Source organism: Zeus faber (assembly GCF_960531495.2).
Source record: "Zeus faber genome assembly, chromosome: 3".
In the NCBI taxonomy this organism is placed as follows: Eukaryota; Metazoa; Chordata; class Actinopteri; order Zeiformes; family Zeidae; genus Zeus; species Zeus faber.
The window spans coordinates 26,456,575-26,476,775 of record NC_137190.1 but is presented as its reverse complement, the minus strand read 5'-3'; the positions used below and the strand labels follow the sequence as shown (position 1 = coordinate 26,476,775).

The following is a 20,201-nucleotide window of genomic DNA, read 5'->3' as shown; positions in this document are numbered from 1 at the left end:
GGAGAACATTTTAAACAGCGGATTTCGATGAAAGGGAATATTTTCAAGAAGCACCGGAGGAGACTGACAATAAGCCCGTTGTTGTTACAACGGAGGAAGTTGATTACGTGATGAAGTCCGTTGGGGTTGGTGACAGATTTTCTGAGACTCATAATATTGATGGACTCTACATTTTGTTGTTTTGTCTGTACTTTTAAACTCCTTAATAATTTCACTTTTATAAAACGTGTATATTCTTACTGTTAAATAAAAGCTTTTTTAAAAACAAAAAAGTTGTGTGTTGATGACGCTGTTCAACATTCCCTTGAAACACAAGAACAAAGAAGTGATGGCCCCATTCAGCAGGGTGTCAAGGACCCATTCAGCAGGATGTTAAGTAGCCATGTGACAACTAGCTAGACTCTGTTAGTCCTCCAACCATGTGCATTCTGGGAGCTGGCTGAATGAACAGAGTGTAGGGGAAAACTTGGAGGTGATTATCTCAGAAACATGGTTTGCCACACCCTTGTCATTAACAAGTCATAGCTTTAAAAATATTTGCTTGATTTGCACAAGTGACACCTTGTTTGGAAGCTCTGATTCTCCACTTCCAAATGAAAAAAAAAACGTGAAAAAAAGCTGCCAAACGACCCTAAAGTATGCGGTGGGTCACATTTGTGGAAAAATCCACCCAAACATGCATTATTGACTATGTGATATAACAAATTCACACATATTGATTACTGGGTATTATTCATAACTCATGTGGTTAGAGTTTGGTTTTAAAACACGCAATGCACTGTCGAAACGTTCTTAAAGGAATGTGTTCTCGAAGTTTTATGACTTTAGACATTAGATAAGGGGACAGGAAGAGAGAGGGCGTAAGAGAAGAGAGAGAGGTTTTGTTTGGTGTGCTTGTGTGTGTGTGTGTGTGTGTGTGTGTGTGTGTGTGTGTGTGTGTGTGTGTGTGTGTGTGTTGTACAATACCTGTCCCCAGGATCCAGTCAGCAAACTTTTTTTGAGAGTTTTACAACTGATTGACCTTGCAGGTCACTAAAAGGTTTTCTATCTTGTGAGGATCCTCTTATCAGGTGCCAAGATTGCCAGGATGTGGGCGAGCGTCTTTCTGACAGTTTTACATTTAAGACCTAAAACCAAAATGTCCATGGTCCGTTTTAAACACAAAAGTCTGGTGTTGTGGGCCCGCACGGTAATAAACATTATTCCGCCTGGTGCCTTCACTTCAGTTGAAAGAGCAGGGTTCTGGACACTCTGACCAATCCTGAGTTCGGATTTTGCTACATTTAGCTGGTGAGCCCAGACCTCTCACATTCCAACTAACAAACATAATGGGTCGCATTGAGGTTAGTAAGGGGGTGATGGATGTCAATTTGTAATTTTCCCATGCAGCAGCACAGTGCATCCAAGGCAATAGCTATACTATCATGCCCATGTTTTCCTGTAGATAGGTCTGTGTTTTTCTCCTTTACATTCCTTTTTTACTGTCCTGGTATGGCAGGAAGTTTGTATGGATAGATATCTACACAAACAAATGACAAATAGACAAAGATAAACATAGAACAGTGCAGAGTTAGACACATACATATCGTGAGAAAAGGTGGATAGAGGGTGGGACTGATGAGAGAAGTAGGTAGGGAGTTATTAGAAGTGTGAGATGATGAGAGTGAGCAATATTTACAGTCTTGACATAGGATAGGATTCTCATTTCTACATCTCGCATTTCAGAATTCTCAGAACAAACAGGGTGTGGGGAAGCAGTCTCGGAATAACAGACCGTCTATATATAGATTATTGACAACTATTGGTACAGGTTTACCCTTCTGCCGGTTCTTCTTCAGGATGGGGTACAGCACCTTCCGTTGGTTGTTGATCTCCCTGGGGAATTGATCGTTCATACCCGGTGTGGTTACTTTCAGCCTCTGTCCTTTCCTTTTAACTAGCTTCTTTTGCTTTAAGTGTTCAAACTTAGCAATGATGAAGCGGGAACGGTTCCCCACGCGGTGTCCCAGTCGGTGAACCCGGTTGAAGGTGATCTGCTTCATGGTGTCCATGGAGAGTTTCAGGGCGGTGTGGAGGAAGTCTTTCACCATGTTTTTTGGGGTGAAGAAACCTTAATTAATTAATTCTGATCCACTTTGCTTTGTCATCCTTTAATCCGTCTGGCTGTTCCATCTGGTATGTCTTAGCATTTTAATTTAAATGGTATCTGAAGGGATCTAAAAGGGATCAGTGTTGAGTTTGTCGCCTATCAACAGCATAATGCAGTAACAAAAAATTAACAGGGCAAACGGGAGCAGATCAGAAATCAATTGGAGGCTTCATACTAAATGAACAGATGGAATAAAGATAAGATAAACCTTTCCCCTTGCATCAATGTAAACTGATAATGTTAATTTAAAATCAGATATTTATATGTTGATTCTATTAGAGTAGATTTACAGTTAATAGGGCTGGATGATTATGGCTAAAATGAAAATCACGATTATTTTTGCTCAATAGTGTGGTCACGATTATTTATAATTTTCATCCATTTTGGGGATGAATGGATGCATGACTGCAGAACATATGCATAATATCACCACATATCAATGTTTTTCAACATACAAATTAATGTACTATCATTATAAACTATTTTAATACATATTGTATTTTAATTTGCGCCCTAATTGAAAAAGGGAACGGAGACAATCACCATTGCGAGATGAATGAAGTTAAATCAAATCATACAAAATTTCCACTTTTATAATATTACACATTATAACCATGACATATAACTTTTGAGCAAAAGTATATATATATATATATATATATATATATATATATGATGAACAAACAACCATTTTCTTTTCTGGTATTCATTGAATGTGTGTCCGGTGTGTTCAGATCTGCTTAAATCTCCAATACTGCAATACCCATCTCCACTCTGCTACGCATGCTCATTTCCCATTTCTCCAAATGAAACAAATAAAAACAGTGTGTTTTTATTATTTTATGTGTATTTACTTTTTCCAAATTGAACGAAAAAAAAAAAAAGAAAACACACGTGCATGTGCGTGCGCTCTATGGAGCCTGCAGCTGTGCAGTGGGCTCCCGCTGACATACGGATTATTTACTTTTCCATATGGATAATTGGAATCAGACGCAAAAAAGTACAAATTTCACCCAGCAGAAAAACTTTATGTGCGTGTTTGTGCTGTCATGTCATTAGCGCAACATCTTTTGTGAATCCGGGCAGAGATAGCGGACAATTTGAAATAAAAATTGTCCTCTGCCACTATAAATTAATTGTGGAGGTTGATGTCGATGTCGCGAGTAATATACGATTAATTGTGCAGCCCTAACAGTATGTTATGTTCCAAAACATTTTTTCATTAAACAAATTTAAGATTATCCCGTATCCGTATCTTTTTTTATTTTATCTTACATTTTGTTTTAGTATTTTGTTGCTGGTTACATTTTTTTCTCGGGGGGTGGTTAGAGATTTGCCTGTTTTTGTTGAATATAAAACCACACAGTAATTTCCTATAGGTAGATACAACATATATATATATATATATATATATATATATATATATATATATATATATATATATATATATATATATATATATATATATATATATATATACATTTATCTTAAAAAAAAAAAAAAGAATTTCGGTGGGGTTCCTCAGCCAAAGTCTTCCGGGAGGGGGGGCTTGACTTTAAATATTTTTTGAACTCTTGCACCCCTAATTCTTTCCATTGCTGAGCTGTCTATGGCCAAGTGGCCCTAGCCACGCCCAACCACCTGCAAGGGTTAAGTAGCTGCTTGCATTGTTTACCCAGAAGAGTTTGTGCTTCTGACATTTTGTATGAAAATGAGTCTGTGCATGGGTGATGGCGGATGGCGTCGTGCGGGGAAGACGGCCTGCCCTTGCCGCTTATCTCCAGTTAAAATGTCAGCGAGCGATCCAAGCACCATCGGTGAACAGAGTGTTCAATAGTTACTGCAGAGCATCGGCAAATTGTTCGCTCTGTGTAAATAAGTGTTCCATTATCGTGGTCGGAGCCAGACAAATTTTCTTTTGTCTGAGATTTTGTTCCCTCTTATTTGCGTTATACAGTACAAAGTTTATCCCTGTTAATTTATACTGTGTTCTAATCAGTGTGATACAACATGCTCCTTGCAGCTTCTTGTTTTTCCATTGCCTCAATGAGGAAATTCTGTGACGTTTCCGTTTTTTTTAAATCGGGCCATACTCACGGGCCATATTCACTCAGAATTCTGTCAGTCGAATCGGATTTGGCTGTTCAATGCAATTATTTAACTATTTGGCGGCTGCCTAGGGCGACATCCCCGGGGATGGGGTGTCTGCTTATGGAACGAAACAATGCGTATGGAACGGTATGGAACGAAACCATGTGTAACGGGGACACTTTCTCCGTCACTCTCTCCCCCAGCACCCCCTCTCCATGCGTTAGGTGCAGAAAATAATCCTAACGAGTCTATGAGGCGTGCCCCGTTCCACCATGCCCAGTCCACACACTGTATTTAGTTTTATTCGGAGGAACGGGTCATGGCCATGTTTGATTCACACATATAAAAATGTATCATAAATTCCTCATGGAAATGTTATCCCTCTGCATTTTGTTAGCTTCTAGCTGTTTAAGCCTCTTATTGTAATGCACACTGACTGACAAAAAAACCTAAATAAAAACACTGCTCGACTTAAAGAATCTGTTGAATCATAAAGTGTTTCCGACTGATGATTCAAACTCGTCGACTTTCATTGGGGAGCCCTATTTTTAAGTTCCACAGGAGCTCAGTTTTATAGCTAACAATCGTTTAATTAGGGCCATGGCATAAAGACAAAATTAACATGTCGAAATGCGCCGATGTCATTACCAACGACGGGTACACATCAATTAGAACATGAAACTGAACAGAAAAGGTTGTAGAGTGAGTGAAGGCCTTATAACACCAGACTGGCAGAAAGGGAAATAGTGCCCATGCGTTATCTACTCATTATTCTGCGTAATGAGGTTGTGGTGTCACAGCACAACATCCAGTCTCCCAACAAGATGACAAGTAGGGTGTAATATGGAAATAAGTCATTGTTTGGTTTTTTTCTTTATCTAATACTCTCACTGTTGTTTTGCATGTGTCACAGAACGTGGGCTGCGACTATGTGATCGACTCCAATGCCATGGAGGATCGCTGCGGGGTTTGCCATGGCAACGGCTCCACCTGCAAGACCGTGAGCAAAACCTTTGAAGAAAGCGAAGGCCTCGGTACGTCGAGTTTCTCCACATGTTTGGACTTAATTATGTGCAAACTGTTTTCAATTTAGAGTGGTTTGTCATAGCCCCCCCCCCCCCCCCCCCCCCCACCCAGCAAAAGAGTGCCTACAACCAGGGGGTTGAATGGGGATTTGGTGGTCATCATTTATTGTGATGCATGTTGAGCAGTGAGGAATCCATTAGAATTATCAGGACACTGGCTGAGATGAAAAGAAAGCAGGAAAAATATGTTGCCTTCCTGCCCTCCCACTTAACCCTGTTATCCAGGTTGCTTTGAAGTTAGCCCGAGTGGGGCTTTAATAATGCACTCTTTTTATAAGAACACTCGTTTTGCTTGGGATTTTTGATTTCACACTATTATATTTCTTTTAATATTTTGTCTGATATAAAAGGGTTTTGCGGGTTGGATTATACACGTTTTCGTAAAAATGAAAGTAAAAATAAAATTCTAAATATGTACCTGTATATTAAAAAAAGCAAAACAGTTATAATACTGTAAAAAATATTTCAAAATGTATTATTATGTTTCTCCTTTTTTCTATAAATATTAATTTAATTGATTTATTTGCCCAACTGAAATGTCTGAATGGAACAGTAGACATACAGTATATTGAGCACTTTACCTTTACAGTACTGGGATGGAGTAATGAAGTAATGACATATGGAATAGTCTGTTGTGTTTGGTACCAGTTTAAATACATTGTGTAATGACCATGTAGCTATGATGGTATTCCACTGTGGGTCTCATCTCTCAGGGTACGTGGACATCGGGCTAATCCCTGAGGGGGCACGCAACATCCGGGTGGAGGAGGTGGCAGAGGCAGGGAATTTCTTGGCTTTGCGGAGTGATGACCCGGACAAGTACTTCCTGAACGGCGGCTGGACCATCCAGTGGAACGGAGACTACAAGGCGGCTGGAACGGTGTTCACCTACGAGAGGACGGGTCACCTGGAGAACCTGACGTCCCCCGGGCCCACCATGGAGCCACTGTGGATCCAGGTGGGCGTCAAGCCAGGCTAATTGCGTTCCCCTGATAACAGATTTCTATTTTAGAGGAACTATTTGTAAGTATTGATGTTTTATGCCTTCAGTTGCAATGCACCAGTGCAGAGATTTAGTTTTCTTTGGTTATTAACTTTTCACCATGAGACATGGCATGTTGTTGCCGTCCCTGGATTCCTGGGGCCCAGGTTTGAGTTCTGGATTGAATTCCATTCCATGACAAAAAGCGGTTGTATATATTTATTATTATGTTGGGAAAAGTAATTTAGACGTTTTAATGCAGAGAACATTCAAACGTATCTGAATGTTGAATGTTTTCAACGTGTATCTCAATCAAGTAGGAGGCCAAATATACTTTATTATTATACTGTGGCTCTGAGGACTACTCCATTCTGTCGGTCAATAGCAGCAATCAGCTCTCAGTTATTTCTGAATAATAAACTTTCTCTGTTAATACCTCTTCTTGATGACGTTATCACAGGCAACCACTTCTCTGCCTGGATTCACGTACCTTGTTTCACACCGCCTACATGCCAATTTGAGACATTCAGACATTTGAGACGTTCGACGTTACTTAAATAATATAAATCACGTGCCCATTGCAGGCTCTTTTGGCAGTGGACAGGGGTCAGCATGGACACTCAGATTAGTCTGCGGATACGCAGCAAGCTGCAATGCACTGTGTGTTCTGACACCTTTCTATCATAGCCGGCATTAACATTTTCAGCAGTTTGTGATAATCTGAGTCTCTACCCACACGTACGCGTTAAGGGAGGGGGACGGAGTTGTTTGGGCAGTGGAGCGCCGACATGGCGGAGATTTTATTCATGCTGGTAACAGAAAGTCTCATTGGCACAGCAGAAAGATGAACTAGAAAGGATTGACAGATTGACAGACGTGCTCCGGACCGCAGGCGTTTCCACGTCCTGCGCCTCCGCCCTCCACTGAGAGTCGGAACAACATATAAGAAGACTCTCCCAGCCGGGTCCGACCAATCGGCGTTAAAGAAGCTGATTGGGCAGCCCTGGAAAAGCCGCCACGCAGCCAGCCCCTACAGACGTGGCTTAACAATTTAACCACACCCCCTTCATCTGCCACAGTGCTACAGTAGCTGTTCTGTGGATTCAACCAGACGGGCTAGATTTCGCTCCCCAGGCACATCAATGAGACTTGGGCGTCCATGACCCTGTCGCTAGTTCACCGGTTATCCTTCCTTGGACCACTCTTGGCAGGTACTAACCGCTGCACACCAGGAACACCCCACATGACCTGTCATTTTGGAGATGCTCTGACCCAGTCGTCTAGCCATCACAATTTGGCCCTTGTCAAAGCCCACATTTCCTGCTTCCTACACATCAACTTCAAGAACTGACTGTTCTCTTGCTGCCTAATACATCCCATCCCTTGACAGGTGCCAGTGGAATGAGATGAGCCTTGTTATTCACTTCACCTGTCAGTGATTTTAATGTCGTGGCTGATCTGTGTATATGTTCAGTGTTTAACAGTGGTGCATAATAATACAGCGTATCGTGCAAGGGCAGCAATTTGCAAGGATACAGATTTATGATGCACATTTGTGTTGGTATGTTTAGGGGAGACAGTCCCATGGAGATCTGTTTTAAACAGATTTGGCTTCTTTTGTGCCTCAGCTTCTCTTTCAGGAGACCAACCCAGGGGTGCGCTACGAGTACACAATCAGCCAGGAGGTCTCTGAGGTTAACAGCACAGCCCTGCCGGACTTCTACTGGAAATACGGCTCATGGACTGAATGCAGTACAACTTGTGGAGAAGGTAAGGAGAAGAGACTGTCTGCTGAATCCTTTTGTGACCTTGTGATGTCATACACTTTTATTTCCTGGATTCTCGTTGCATTTAAGATCAGAATCACATTGATACCATTCATGTGAGTCAATGTGATTGTATGGTCAATGTGATCGATGTAAAGTACATTTTCATAAGCAAGGAACTGGAGTTTCAGAATAATTTATTTGCGGCAATCAGCAGTCAGTTATTTCTGAATGATGACTGCTGTCTGTTAATTATGACCGTTGTCACAGACGACCACTTCTCTGCCTGGATTCATGTCCGCTGAAACATAAAAAACTACAATGGAAGATTGGAAGATAAATTTGGAAACCAATTTCACATAAATAATAGTAGTATTATGTGTATGTAATAGTATGTGAGTCATATTTCTTGTAGGGTGAATAGTTTGCTCCATTGTTGTGGTCTATTTTTCTTCTCGGCATACTAGTTAAAAACATTTAAAATCAATATTCTGTCTCAATTTTCTATTTTATTTTGTAAGTAGCTGTGTAATAAACAGGATAATGTGCAGCGAGCCACTCACTTTACCAAAATAACCCACGTAGGAGAGGTACCGGTACTCCTCACTTAACAACCAAATTCTGTTCTGTACGCAGCATACAATACAGACTGGTCAAAGAGCTGGTCGTAAGTCCGAACGGTCGTTAAACAGGTAGGACGTTAAGTGAGGAGTACCTCTGTATATACAGTATGTGTATATATATATATATATTAGTGTGTAACAGAATGTGGATGATCTTGATTACACGGATCGCCCCACGCGGTCCGGCTCACATGTGAGCCACGGATCAATTGCAAAATTTTACCATCATAGTGAAATACAGTTTTACTTCCACTGTTACTTTTTAAAGTAATAATTCCCTAAACCTCCATGCAGAGTTGCAGTGAAAAGAAGATAGACAAGACAGATGTGTGCAGTGTTTTACTCTGAAGCGCAATGATTGGTTCACGGTACGTCGCGCTGTGCTGCTGCTACTTTACCACAGATTGTGACACAAATGCTGCCGCTATGTGTCTGCTCACCCACCGTACCGGAGCGGTCCGCATCCGCTAGTAAACAAACACAATGTGTAAAGAGAGATAGGGACTTCTTTTCAAAACCGACTGTAACTCGTTTCATTCTGAACATTTTTCATGAAAATTGGTTTGTTCTAAATGTGAGAAATTGAACATGATACCGGTTTCTTATTGGAATTAAATTCAGTTACAGGGGGCGGAGCAAATCATATGTTTTCATTAACTACCATGTTTAAAGGGAAAAGGCATCATGCGTGCCTCATATTGCAATTTGCAACAATTGGGTATTGAATATTTTCCATATTTTAAGATTTAATTCCAACATTGGACGACTTGAATGTTGTTTTTATTTAAGACTTTGGCCAAAAGTTCCCTGCTTTAAGTGTTTTACAAAATTAACGGAAAGCAAAGTTATGTCTGTCTCCCCTTTTTTTTCTCTCTTTTTTTGCTGATCTGAAAAATAATCTGATCCATGACTCAAAGCGGTGATAAGATCCGAACTGGATCGTGGCGTAGGCCGAGAATTTACACAACATTCACGTCTTTAATGCCTGTGTCATGTTTGCAGATTAGAAAGATGTATGCGCTCATTAAACCGCTGGCATCATCCTGTCTGCGAGTGATGCACCCTCCAGACATTTGTCTTCCGGCAAAGCCGCCTGTGAGCCATCACATTCAGTTGCCGTGTGGGCCCGGCTCCTTGGAACTGTGAAAAGAAGAGACTTGTACTGGCTCTACAAAGTCCAGTCTACAAGGTCACGACGATCATTGTATTAGCTTGAAAATAGTCCTAAAAATGTATGCCTTTAAGGGGCCAAGTGACCAGAGGATATGTGCTTGCCCCGCCTGACCAAAGCCCTGCTATACTGTATGTAGCTTTAACACCGTATGGCATATAGGTTATTGGATTCATTTACACATTTCGGACCCCACCTGAGCCGGCCGCTTTGTCCCACCCGCTCTTCACGGCTCAGTCTGCAGCATCATGTTGCCAGTTACCAGCCCAAAAATCCCTCATATCTCATTGTGACCTGAGGAAAATGACAGCGAATGTGACCACAAATCCACATCAACTCATTTCCACAGAGCGCACGTCGCGCTTTCCTTTACCTCAGTGGGTTTTTTTTCCTCACAGGGAGCGGCCCGGCGCCTCTAAGCCTATGTCTTTCTATACATTAAGAACACTTGTGTTTCCGTGCGTGTTTGTGGCATTCCATCAGAATGCTGGAGAGAAACTGCTTCCTCGGTCACAGTAATTCATTTCTATCTGGACTCCTCTTCCGTGTTCCTGATTTATTCTCTAGATAACACCTCAGATCTCTGGGTAGAGCATTACCTCCCAGACACTGCTACGATATGCCAAGTTGCAAGTTGTAATGCGACGTAACGAGATTTTTGTTAAAGACCCAGTGACAATTATTTAAGTGAAGTGTCTTTTTAACTTTTAGATTAAAGAAAAGCATCGATCCTTCTTGCTCAGATTTGAAGCGATAAACCATCACATTTTCACACCATTCACACTAATTGAGCTCATTGAGCTTTTCTTGATGGTGTAAACCTGCCTTTATCTGTGGAGGTAGGGAAAGCCATGTAAAAACACAGGGAGAATAAGCAAACTGTACGCAGATGTAACCTGAAAGGAGATTTAGAAGGTTAGATTGAAACAATTCTCAGTAATACTGTAGTAATAATAATAATAATAATAATAATAATAATAATAATAATAATAATAATAATAATTATTATTATTATTATTATTATTATTATTATTATTATTATTATTATTATTATTATTATTATTATAATAATAATAAGAATTATTATTATTATTATTATTATTATTATTATTATTATTATTATTGTTATTGTTATTATAATTATATTAGTAATAATAATAAAAATAATGTAACAAAATAGTGTATATTTCAGACCAAATAAATTGGCTTGTAAATGTGTTGAACCAACCTGTTAAATCTAGGTAAATAGATAAATAGATGCAATCAATGTTGGGAAAAATGGGAAGGAAATTGCATGTAATGGCAGCTCACATCAAAACAATAGCCAATAGTGGTAATACATTTACAAGAGCAATATGCAATAAACCCAAAAAATTTGCAAAAAAAAAGAAAAATTTGCAATATACAATAATCCTACAAATGAACAAAAAATAGAAAGATTGGCCATATATAATCAATCTCCACATTTTGAAAGATTGGCAATATATAATAAACAGAATAATTAACTAAAACAGTAAAAAGAAATGTCAATATACAATAAATAATATCAATATCAACAATTCACAGTCAAAAAGAGCAAATTGTGAAAGTATATATATATATATATATATATATATATATATATATATATATATATATATATAATTGAATCTATACATACAGTGTACTGTACTGTAGGTTAGTAGTGCAACAGTGCAGCAGCTTCTCTTCCTGACTGTACTGAAGAAATAGTTTATCTCTCTCGCCCGATTCCTCTGATGCTTTCCATCACCCACTGGCCCTCTTGGTTCCTGTCGCGCTTCATCCTGTTTAACATCACTCTCCTCTTGCGTCACCTCAGAGAGACAGGTGTAAATTAGCTTCCAGACGCCTGCACCGCGGCCCTGGGCGGCTGGCACAAACAGGGTGCGGATAACAGAGAAGGAGGCTCTCATGGAAGGGTGCGACCTTGAGGAAGGAGGCTCAGGAGTGTGAAGAGACATCACAGGAGACACCCAAAATGTCTGGCCAGCTCAGTCAATGCTGTATTATGTGTTGGAACTGCTGAAATCAGATTGAGTTCTTTTTAGAATGTGATGGTGGAAAATAGGACTTTAGTCTTATTCTTATCTTATACTAGCTTGTCTTATTCTTTAGTCTTAGTGTACTTTAAATAGGACTAGGACTTTAATGAGGATATTTGTCTTTGTGAAGCGCAGTACATTCTGGTCAGGACTAACAAGTTTGTGTTATTTATGGTTAAATACAAAATAGGAAAAAGCGCATGAATCGATTTTAATGTTTGTGTATAATTTAAATGACTTTGCTTAAATTGATAAAGAACAGTTATCATCTGTGCATCATTGCACGTGGATTGGCGATTATCCTGTACCAAATTACTTTTTTTGACAACCCATTTATTGATATAATCGTTTTCATATATATAATTGGATTACTCTTCATTCAGCTACACTTAATAGTGTCCTGTAAGAAGTTCACAGTAGTTTGTTGTAGTTCTGTATCAGTCGACGCAGTCCGTGGCTTCAGTGGTTTTATTGTGTGTTGATCGTCGCCATGGTAACAGCTGTGAGCTATTTTCAGTGTTTGTGTGTCAGTATCCCATCTAAATCTTTATTGTCCCACCGTGGGTAAAATGGCTTGCAGCGGGAGTTCAGTCACGTAAACGTACAATCATATAGGCAGTGCAGGGCCATTTCAAATGAGTGAGTGCTTCTTTGTGCGTGGGTACTTACTGTATGTGAGTTTAACACATGCATGTGTTTTGAGTGCACACAGACACACCCGCTGTGCAATTGTCCGCCATTTCACCTAGCTGCTGCTCTCACCCCCCCCCCCCCCCCCCCTCGCTGCAGGAGTCCAGCGACAGATTGTCCATTGTGTGGAGAGATCCTCAGGGATGGTGGAGCAGCGCTTCTGTGACCTCTTGACCAGACCCGACGACAAACAGGCCAGCTGCAACAAAGAGCTCTGCCCGGCCACGTGAGAATCCCACCTGTAACTGTTAATAAGGCAACACCACAACACACATACGCTATATCGTCAGCCAGGAAACAACGTTACAAGGATGCAAGGACATGGGGAGAAATCGATTCGCCCATGACCTTCTGTAATGGCTAGTGACCACCGACCAGCGAGTAGCTATTTGTCTTGGCAGAAGCTCTTTAACTAGAGCTCAGGAGGTAAAGCGGGTGGTCTAGTAATCACAAGATGCCGGTTCGAACCCCTTCAACTCTTGATCGCATGCTGAAGTGCCCTTGAGCAAGACATTTAATCCCTTAACTGCTTCTGATGAGCCTTGCATGGCCACCTCCATTAGTGTATGAATCCGTTGTAGGTCGCTTTGGACAAAGGTGTCAGTTAAATGATGTAATGTAACTTGGCATACTGGTTTTTATAATAATTGGCTGATCAGGACTGTTGTGCGAATAGGCTCTGGCAATATCTTCAGCCAATCATCTGTCAACCAATCAGTCTATGGGTGGTGGACATCAAGGAGCCGAGATCTGTGCAGCAATCTTTTTTGTGGCATACGATAATTCACTCACAACTGCACAATGCCTGCACAATAAAAAGCATTGATTTATTCACCCAGTCATATAGGGGGCAACTTGGGTATTTGTTTATCAACAACGCACCACCAAATTGGAAACCATCTGTTGCATCTGTCCTTTCCCACTGAATAGATGGTGGGCAGGCGAGTGGCAGAAGTGTTCGTCCAGCTGTGGGGACTCGGGCCTGACCAAACGAACGGTGCTGTGCATCCAGGTTGTGGGTGGAGAGGAGAGAAGAGCGCTGCAGCACACGGAATGCAAGCGCATGCCCAAACCTGAGACGGTGTCCACCTGTAACGAACACGTCCCCTGTCCAGCCGACTGGGTCTCGGACGGCTGGTCTGAGGTGAGGCCACGCCGGGGCCACTGCTTCCAGCTTATTTGCTATTCAGTCTGGCTCAAAAACCTCAATGTTTTTATGATTTTAGATTGGTGTAGCCCAGAGCAAAGCTAAAGCCTAACACTAGGTATTTTCAACCCTTTTGATCCTTTCCAACCAAAGAAATTGGCAAAACCCAGTTCACTTTAAAAAGGTTCACAGTTACAATGGGGCTACATTCAACTATGTGACCATTTAGAATATTTTGTTCTTTAATGCAATCCCTGTGCCACAAAAAAAACAGAAATCCAAGTATCTAGAAATCAAAGCTTATGCAAGACATTATCTATTTACAGATAATGTATAAACTATTGTTCTGGATAATTTAGTGATCGTTGTAGTGTAGTATCTACATGCAAATGAGTCCCAACAACCTGAGGCTGTCAGTACATTGTACCAATGCACTCTCTGGAATTACTCTTTAAATATCTTGTCAACAGTGTCTGTCGAAGCGATGAACAAGGTATTTAATTTAATGAACAAGTCTTAATATGCAACTGTTAAGGCTGGTGTTAAGCTTAACACAACATTCAGTCTGTCTATGTGAACCATTTATTTTCTTTACATTTCCAGTGTTCACTTACATGTGGGCCTGGGATACGTCGGCGGAATGTAACCTGTTCCAACAACACGGGTGTGGACTGTGACCTGAGGAAGAAGCCCGCTGGTACCGCTCCATGTAACCTCCAGGACTGTCCACAGCTAGTCGACAATTTTGGAGAGGAAGACTGGTCTGGAAGTGGCTGGTCGAGCAAAGAAGCATTAAACGAAACCAACTACATACCTGAGGCCAAACCTGTGTCCAAACAGAGTACCATAAGAACCCAGCTTGGGAATCATAATGACCTTAATAACATCATTGAAGCAGATTTTCCAAACCCTAATCCCATTGAAAAGGCCAATAACCCCTATCAAATTAATGTTCAAGTTGATGATTTTTACTATGACTATAACTTTATAAATTTCCATGAGGACTTGTCATACAACTTTGACTCTGAGAATAATGGAAAAGATGCTGGAGAAAATCAAAAACCAGCTCCTCCACAGGAGGAGAATCCAAAGCACAGCATGGAAGAAAACATTTACAGCCAAACTACAAGCACACCCACCGCAACTACCTCAGCCATTTTGAAGATGACTGTCGCCACCATACAAGTTGAAATAACAGAGCATCTCAGTCTGGACAATGTTGAGGAGAAAGGCAAAGAAGTAACAAAGGTATCCACTGCAAAAGAGCATGAAAGTACAGAGGATTTTCTTTCTGAGGACTTTTTCCTGCCTGTGTCTATGACGCCCTCACCACCAACGAGGCATTCGCAAGTAATAAAAGAGATGCACGGACGTCTAGGTGTACTTGAAGACACCAGCACAAAACCTACTGTAGCATTCAGTAACAAAGAAATGACTGTGACACTTAATAACACTAAAGTGGCACAGCATGAAGAGGAAGCTAAATATAACAAGCAAGGTTACGGTGAAGAGAACCAGAATGTCTCTGGCATGATAAATCATACCACTACACTCAAGGAGGAGATTGAAGATGCTGATGGTTTTCAATACAATTTCCGTGAAAAAAGTACAGTCGGGCCAGACATTGCGGACTCCCAAGGTGATCTCATGAACTCAGGGCGACTTTTGGGCGTACCCTCTCAAGAGAATGTAGTTCACTTTCAAACAGGTACCACAAAGATTCCAGTCCGTCTGGATAAAGGTGGACTAGAAACACATCAAACAACAAGTCATTCATCTAATCCAGCAGTGCCTTTCCCGACTGCCTACACTCCAGATGATGCAGATTATGGGGAGCATCTTTTCAGCCTTCACACCTTACAGCCTTCCTCTCAGGATCTCACGACTACCACCGTTTCTACTCAGACAACCTCAGGAACCCAACAGGTCTCTGAGGACACCTCATCAATGACTGAAATCCTACCTCCCACAGAACTGGATGGAGACCTGTGGCCTCCGACAATGTTCACCCGAACAGGATCACTGCCAGGATCTAGGGGAGAACTGCCGACACAGTCTCCTTTAACCAGAGCCCAAACCCCACCCTTATCCGCTTGGTCTGATGTTGACTACAATGAAATCATCATTCCTCCAAACCTGCGAGCTGCGGATAACTTCAGTCCTCACCCTTCATCCCAGCATCCAAAGAGCTCTGCCGCCACTGCTGGGTATGACATGACACCCACCATGAACATGCCATTCCAAGGGCCTGCTGTGCCCACTCTGCTAGCCCATCCCCCGACCCTGTGGCCAATTCTAGTACCGACCTCGTTCCAAGCCCCCATTGCTACCCAGGTCACCACAGCTGCCTACTGGATTGTTGGCAACTGGAGCGCAGTGAGTTTTACCCCTACTTGCATGCAATCCACACATTCCAGCGATGCAGTTAGATGGAGGCAGGGACAATTTCAGTCTTGCGTGAGGTCAGCAAACAGCTTAACCTACATTCCTGTCTTTGTCTTAACAGAAATAGTCACATATCCCGAGGTATCCCTGTTCCTGTTATTCTGTTCTATAGGTCTCAACACACTGAGGCATCAAAAAATCCTCTTCAATTTGTTGTTTTCTTCCACCAAGCTTCACATATTTATGCAAATTACAATTTAGAATTAGATTAATTTAAGAATGAATTTACTGATCATGAATAATCACTCAAAAGTGTCGTCATCTGTATTGTTATCAATGAGCCGCTGTGTTTGGTACTCATCTTGCTGAGCGTTCTACACAAGCTGTTCCTCTATTCAGTTCAAAATATTTCAGCTGTACTCAAAAGGGCAATTTAAGAAAGTGGTTGAACAAACAAACTTAACTTGCGTCATGTCATTCATTCACATTAACAAATAAATGGGTTAAAAGGCTGAGGTCACATAATAAATACATCCCGGTGTATTCCTTGTTGGCAGTGCTCCACCAGCTGTGGTCTCGGTGCCACCTGGAGATCTTTGGCCTGCAGCACCGGGACAGAATCGGACTGCGACCCGGCCAAGAGGCCAGTGCCAGCTAGACGCTGCTACCTGCGACCCTGTTCTGCCTGGAGAATATCAGAGTGGAATAAGGTGTGACAGCGTCATTTTAGTTGAATTGCAATAGACTGTGTACAATGGTATACAGTATATCTTTGTCGGATAACGGCTTTGTTAGCGAATTCAAGGTAGTTGTCCAGACAAAAGGTTTTTTGTGTTCTTCTTTTTATCCTTGTCTTTTTCAAATCAGCGAAGGTGGTATCTAAAAGCCCTATCAAGTATCAATGGCATAATGATATGTATGTGTCGCCATGTCTCTATGTCCCAGTGTTCCAAAAACTGTGGCGGTGGCCTGACGTTGCGAGAGGTCCAGTGTTATGACACGCGAGACCAGAGGCTCCTGCGACCATTCCACTGCCAGGCCATCTCTCCCAGGCCGCGTTCCCGCCTGCCCTGTAACCGCCAGCCCTGTCTCGAGTGGTACACCTCATCCTGGGGTCAGGTGAGGACAGATTCTTGTATTTTAATCCATGTTTTTTCAATGACATTAAGAGGTCTGGTATTTTTAATTGTGTTAATGTATAGAGCGCTCTCAGGCCTGTGGCATTTGTTTGGGTTCTAGTCAGGGTTATAGCCTGGGTTGCCCTCTCGTGCACATTTGAAATTGACACGCAGTGTGCACATCGCTATATGTAATTGTAAGTAGCAAGGCTGGTACAGAAGGTTGTGCACAGATGGCAAAATGCCATCAGTACCATTTCTTGAAGTACTTTCATTGAATTAAGAAAATGCGAACATGCCAGGTTTTGGAAATGATGCCAATGTTGCCACAGCAATGGCTTACAGCAGAAATAAGCTTATTATTTCACCAAGATTGAAGGAAATATTAGACTCTCCAGTTGTTATTCCTAGGACCTGCTGCATTGATTATTTTCCTATTTGTGTACAAGCCTCGGTTCCCACCCAGGTTAATACAAGTTAATTTGGTTTTAAAGTTCAAGATCAAGTTTCCCCGGCTCTACCCTGCGAACTTTAAATCAGCACATGTTGCTTGGTATAAAAGTTTTTTGGTCATAACCTTTGGAGAGTAGGTGATTCAAGGATGGATTTCTAAAGGAAAACCAGCAAAAGAAAATACCAGACAGCAGCTGGTATTATGTTCAGTCTTGCTGCGTTAGAAGCCAATTGTGCCACGTGTCTGGTCTTGTTTGCCAAAGGTGGTGTATTTAAACAAAAACAGATTTCTCAGTATATGTTGAATATGAATAAAGTTTATTTTTAAAAACTGAACTTTGTCATATAGTCTTAGAGATCAATCTTTTGATTGTCGTTAAGCGATTAATTTATATGACTGTTTGTGTCTCTAACACTATGTCCACGAGATAGAAATGATTTGGCCATTAAAGTTTTGCCCATTACGTTCTATGGATCGCACACCCATTGACAGGAGGAAAACAGAAGGGAACTTGTAGACTAGTTCCAGCAGAAAAAGCAGTAAAAACTTTTGCAATATTCCAACAAAATTTCCCATTTTTTGATGTTTCAAATTTTGCCTGTGAATTACACTAAATAGCTCAAACCAAAGCATTACGCCGTAGCTCTTTAGTGGTTTTCTGCCACATTTTTAGGAAATAATGTGAGGATTGATAAAGTAACTAAATAATAAATTGTAAGACACAAAATGAATTGCATCATAGTGTTCGGAAGTGTGTGGTGGGGGCGAGCAGCAACGTATGGTCACTTGTCCAGAGGAGGAGCAGTGTGACCCGGCCTTGCCACCCAACGCCGTCCAGCCCTGCAACAGCCAGCCCTGCATGCAGTGGCTGACTGGATCCTGGGGACAGGTATTGTACAACGCACACACACACACACACACACACACACACACACACACACGCACGCACACACACACACACACACACACACACACACACACACACACAAACACACACCTGGATGACTTAGGCTACCTTCAGACTGCAGGCAAAAGTGGGAAAAATTCTGTTTTTTTTGCTGGTATATGACTCAGATCAGTTTTTTTCATGACATTGTGAACAGCACAAATCACATGGAATCTGATCTTTCTAATTCGGAATGGGGCCACTTTCATATGTGGTCCTAAATCGGATACAGGTCTGATTTTTAACTCAATACGACCTCAGTCTGAACAGTTCAATCGGAATTCATGCGACTTTTACATCACTCTAGAACAGGGGTTCCCAACCTTTTTATTATCACGGACCGGACCACAGCGCACACAATGTTTACGGACTGGGGGGTTCATAGACTGTGGGGGGCGGGGGGGGACTGGAGGTCACACGGAGGATAATAAATACATTAAATACATCTACAACAAAAGACTATGAGGCAAGGCAAGGCAAGTTTCTTTATACAGCACATTTCAACAACAAGGCAATTCAAAGTGCTTTACATAAAACATCAAAAGCATTAAGACAAAGTGCAAAGAACCACATAATAAAAGGACATAGAATGCATAAAAGTTACAGTGCAGTGCAAAAAATGAATCAAAGAAACCTCGTTTTACTCTTGGCTAATAATTATTTTGCTTATTCCCTGAATAGCGTTTGACCATGTCAAGGCGATATCCTAGCCCTGGAGAACGGGTCGGGAGATCTTTCAGTAATCTGAAATCTCTGTTTTAGATAGGCCAAGGCCATTATAATACAGTGCACACGAAGCCAACAAGGCAATTTAAAGTGCTTTAAATAAAAGATCAGAGCTAATGCACTGCTGAGTCGCGCTGCATTTTCCTGCTATGTTTAATTCTGTAAGACAGTGTGCTGCATGTGATGTCTTTGTTGCTTCTGCACATGTGGGTAAGTTCAGGACCGTAACCCGTTCACACTGGAATCTGATATTGGCCACATTTGAAAAACAATCAAACATTTTATTTGTTATGCGGTGATGTAGTGATCAGAAAAGTAATCGGACCATCTTTTCTGGATAAGGAAACCATACCTTTTATACAAACACCGTGAAAATGTAATTATTTAACCTTTTGTAACTCACTTTTGGTTCTTATTTATAAAGGAGACTAAAAAATACAGGGGGAACAATAATGTAATATTATTTATTCGGTATGTCAAGGGAAAATAATAGTTCAGCACAGGTAGCACCAGTTAGTTTACTTGCCCTTTGGGCAGAGATGTTTTACAGTGTAGGGGTGTGGACTGAACAATCCTTGGTTGAACTTGTCTGAGTTTGGTGTCAATTGATTTGTATGAGCTGCAATTTTCTGGAAAATATTTGGCAACATAATACATATAAATCATATATTTACATAGTGAACATCGCTATTTGTACTCACATGTTCAAAGTTCAAAGTGTTTTATTTGTCAAGTGTATAGTACAACACAAGGTCATTCGGTACAATGAAATTCTTGGGGCATGACAGGCAACAATTGTGTAGTG

The 20,201-nt window shown here is 41.2% G+C and overlaps 1 protein-coding gene across 1 annotated transcript in view; it reads left to right on the top strand.

Annotated features, from left to right (window-relative positions):
* Positions 1-20,201, top strand: part of adamts7 (a disintegrin-like and metallopeptidase (reprolysin type) with thrombospondin type 1 motif, 7) — a 103,820-nt gene that overhangs the window by 51,186 nt on the left and 32,433 nt on the right. The window contains exons 14-22 of the mRNA XM_079997186.1: positions 5,154-5,274; positions 6,039-6,283; positions 7,936-8,077; positions 12,720-12,846; positions 13,551-13,764; positions 14,371-16,143; positions 16,710-16,862; positions 17,098-17,271; positions 18,467-18,613. Of these exons, the coding sequence (XP_079853312.1) occupies positions 5,154-5,274; positions 6,039-6,283; positions 7,936-8,077; positions 12,720-12,846; positions 13,551-13,764; positions 14,371-16,143; positions 16,710-16,862; positions 17,098-17,271; positions 18,467-18,613 (3,096 nt within the window). The remainder of the gene's footprint in view (positions 1-5,153; positions 5,275-6,038; positions 6,284-7,935; positions 8,078-12,719; positions 12,847-13,550; positions 13,765-14,370; positions 16,144-16,709; positions 16,863-17,097; positions 17,272-18,466; positions 18,614-20,201) is intronic.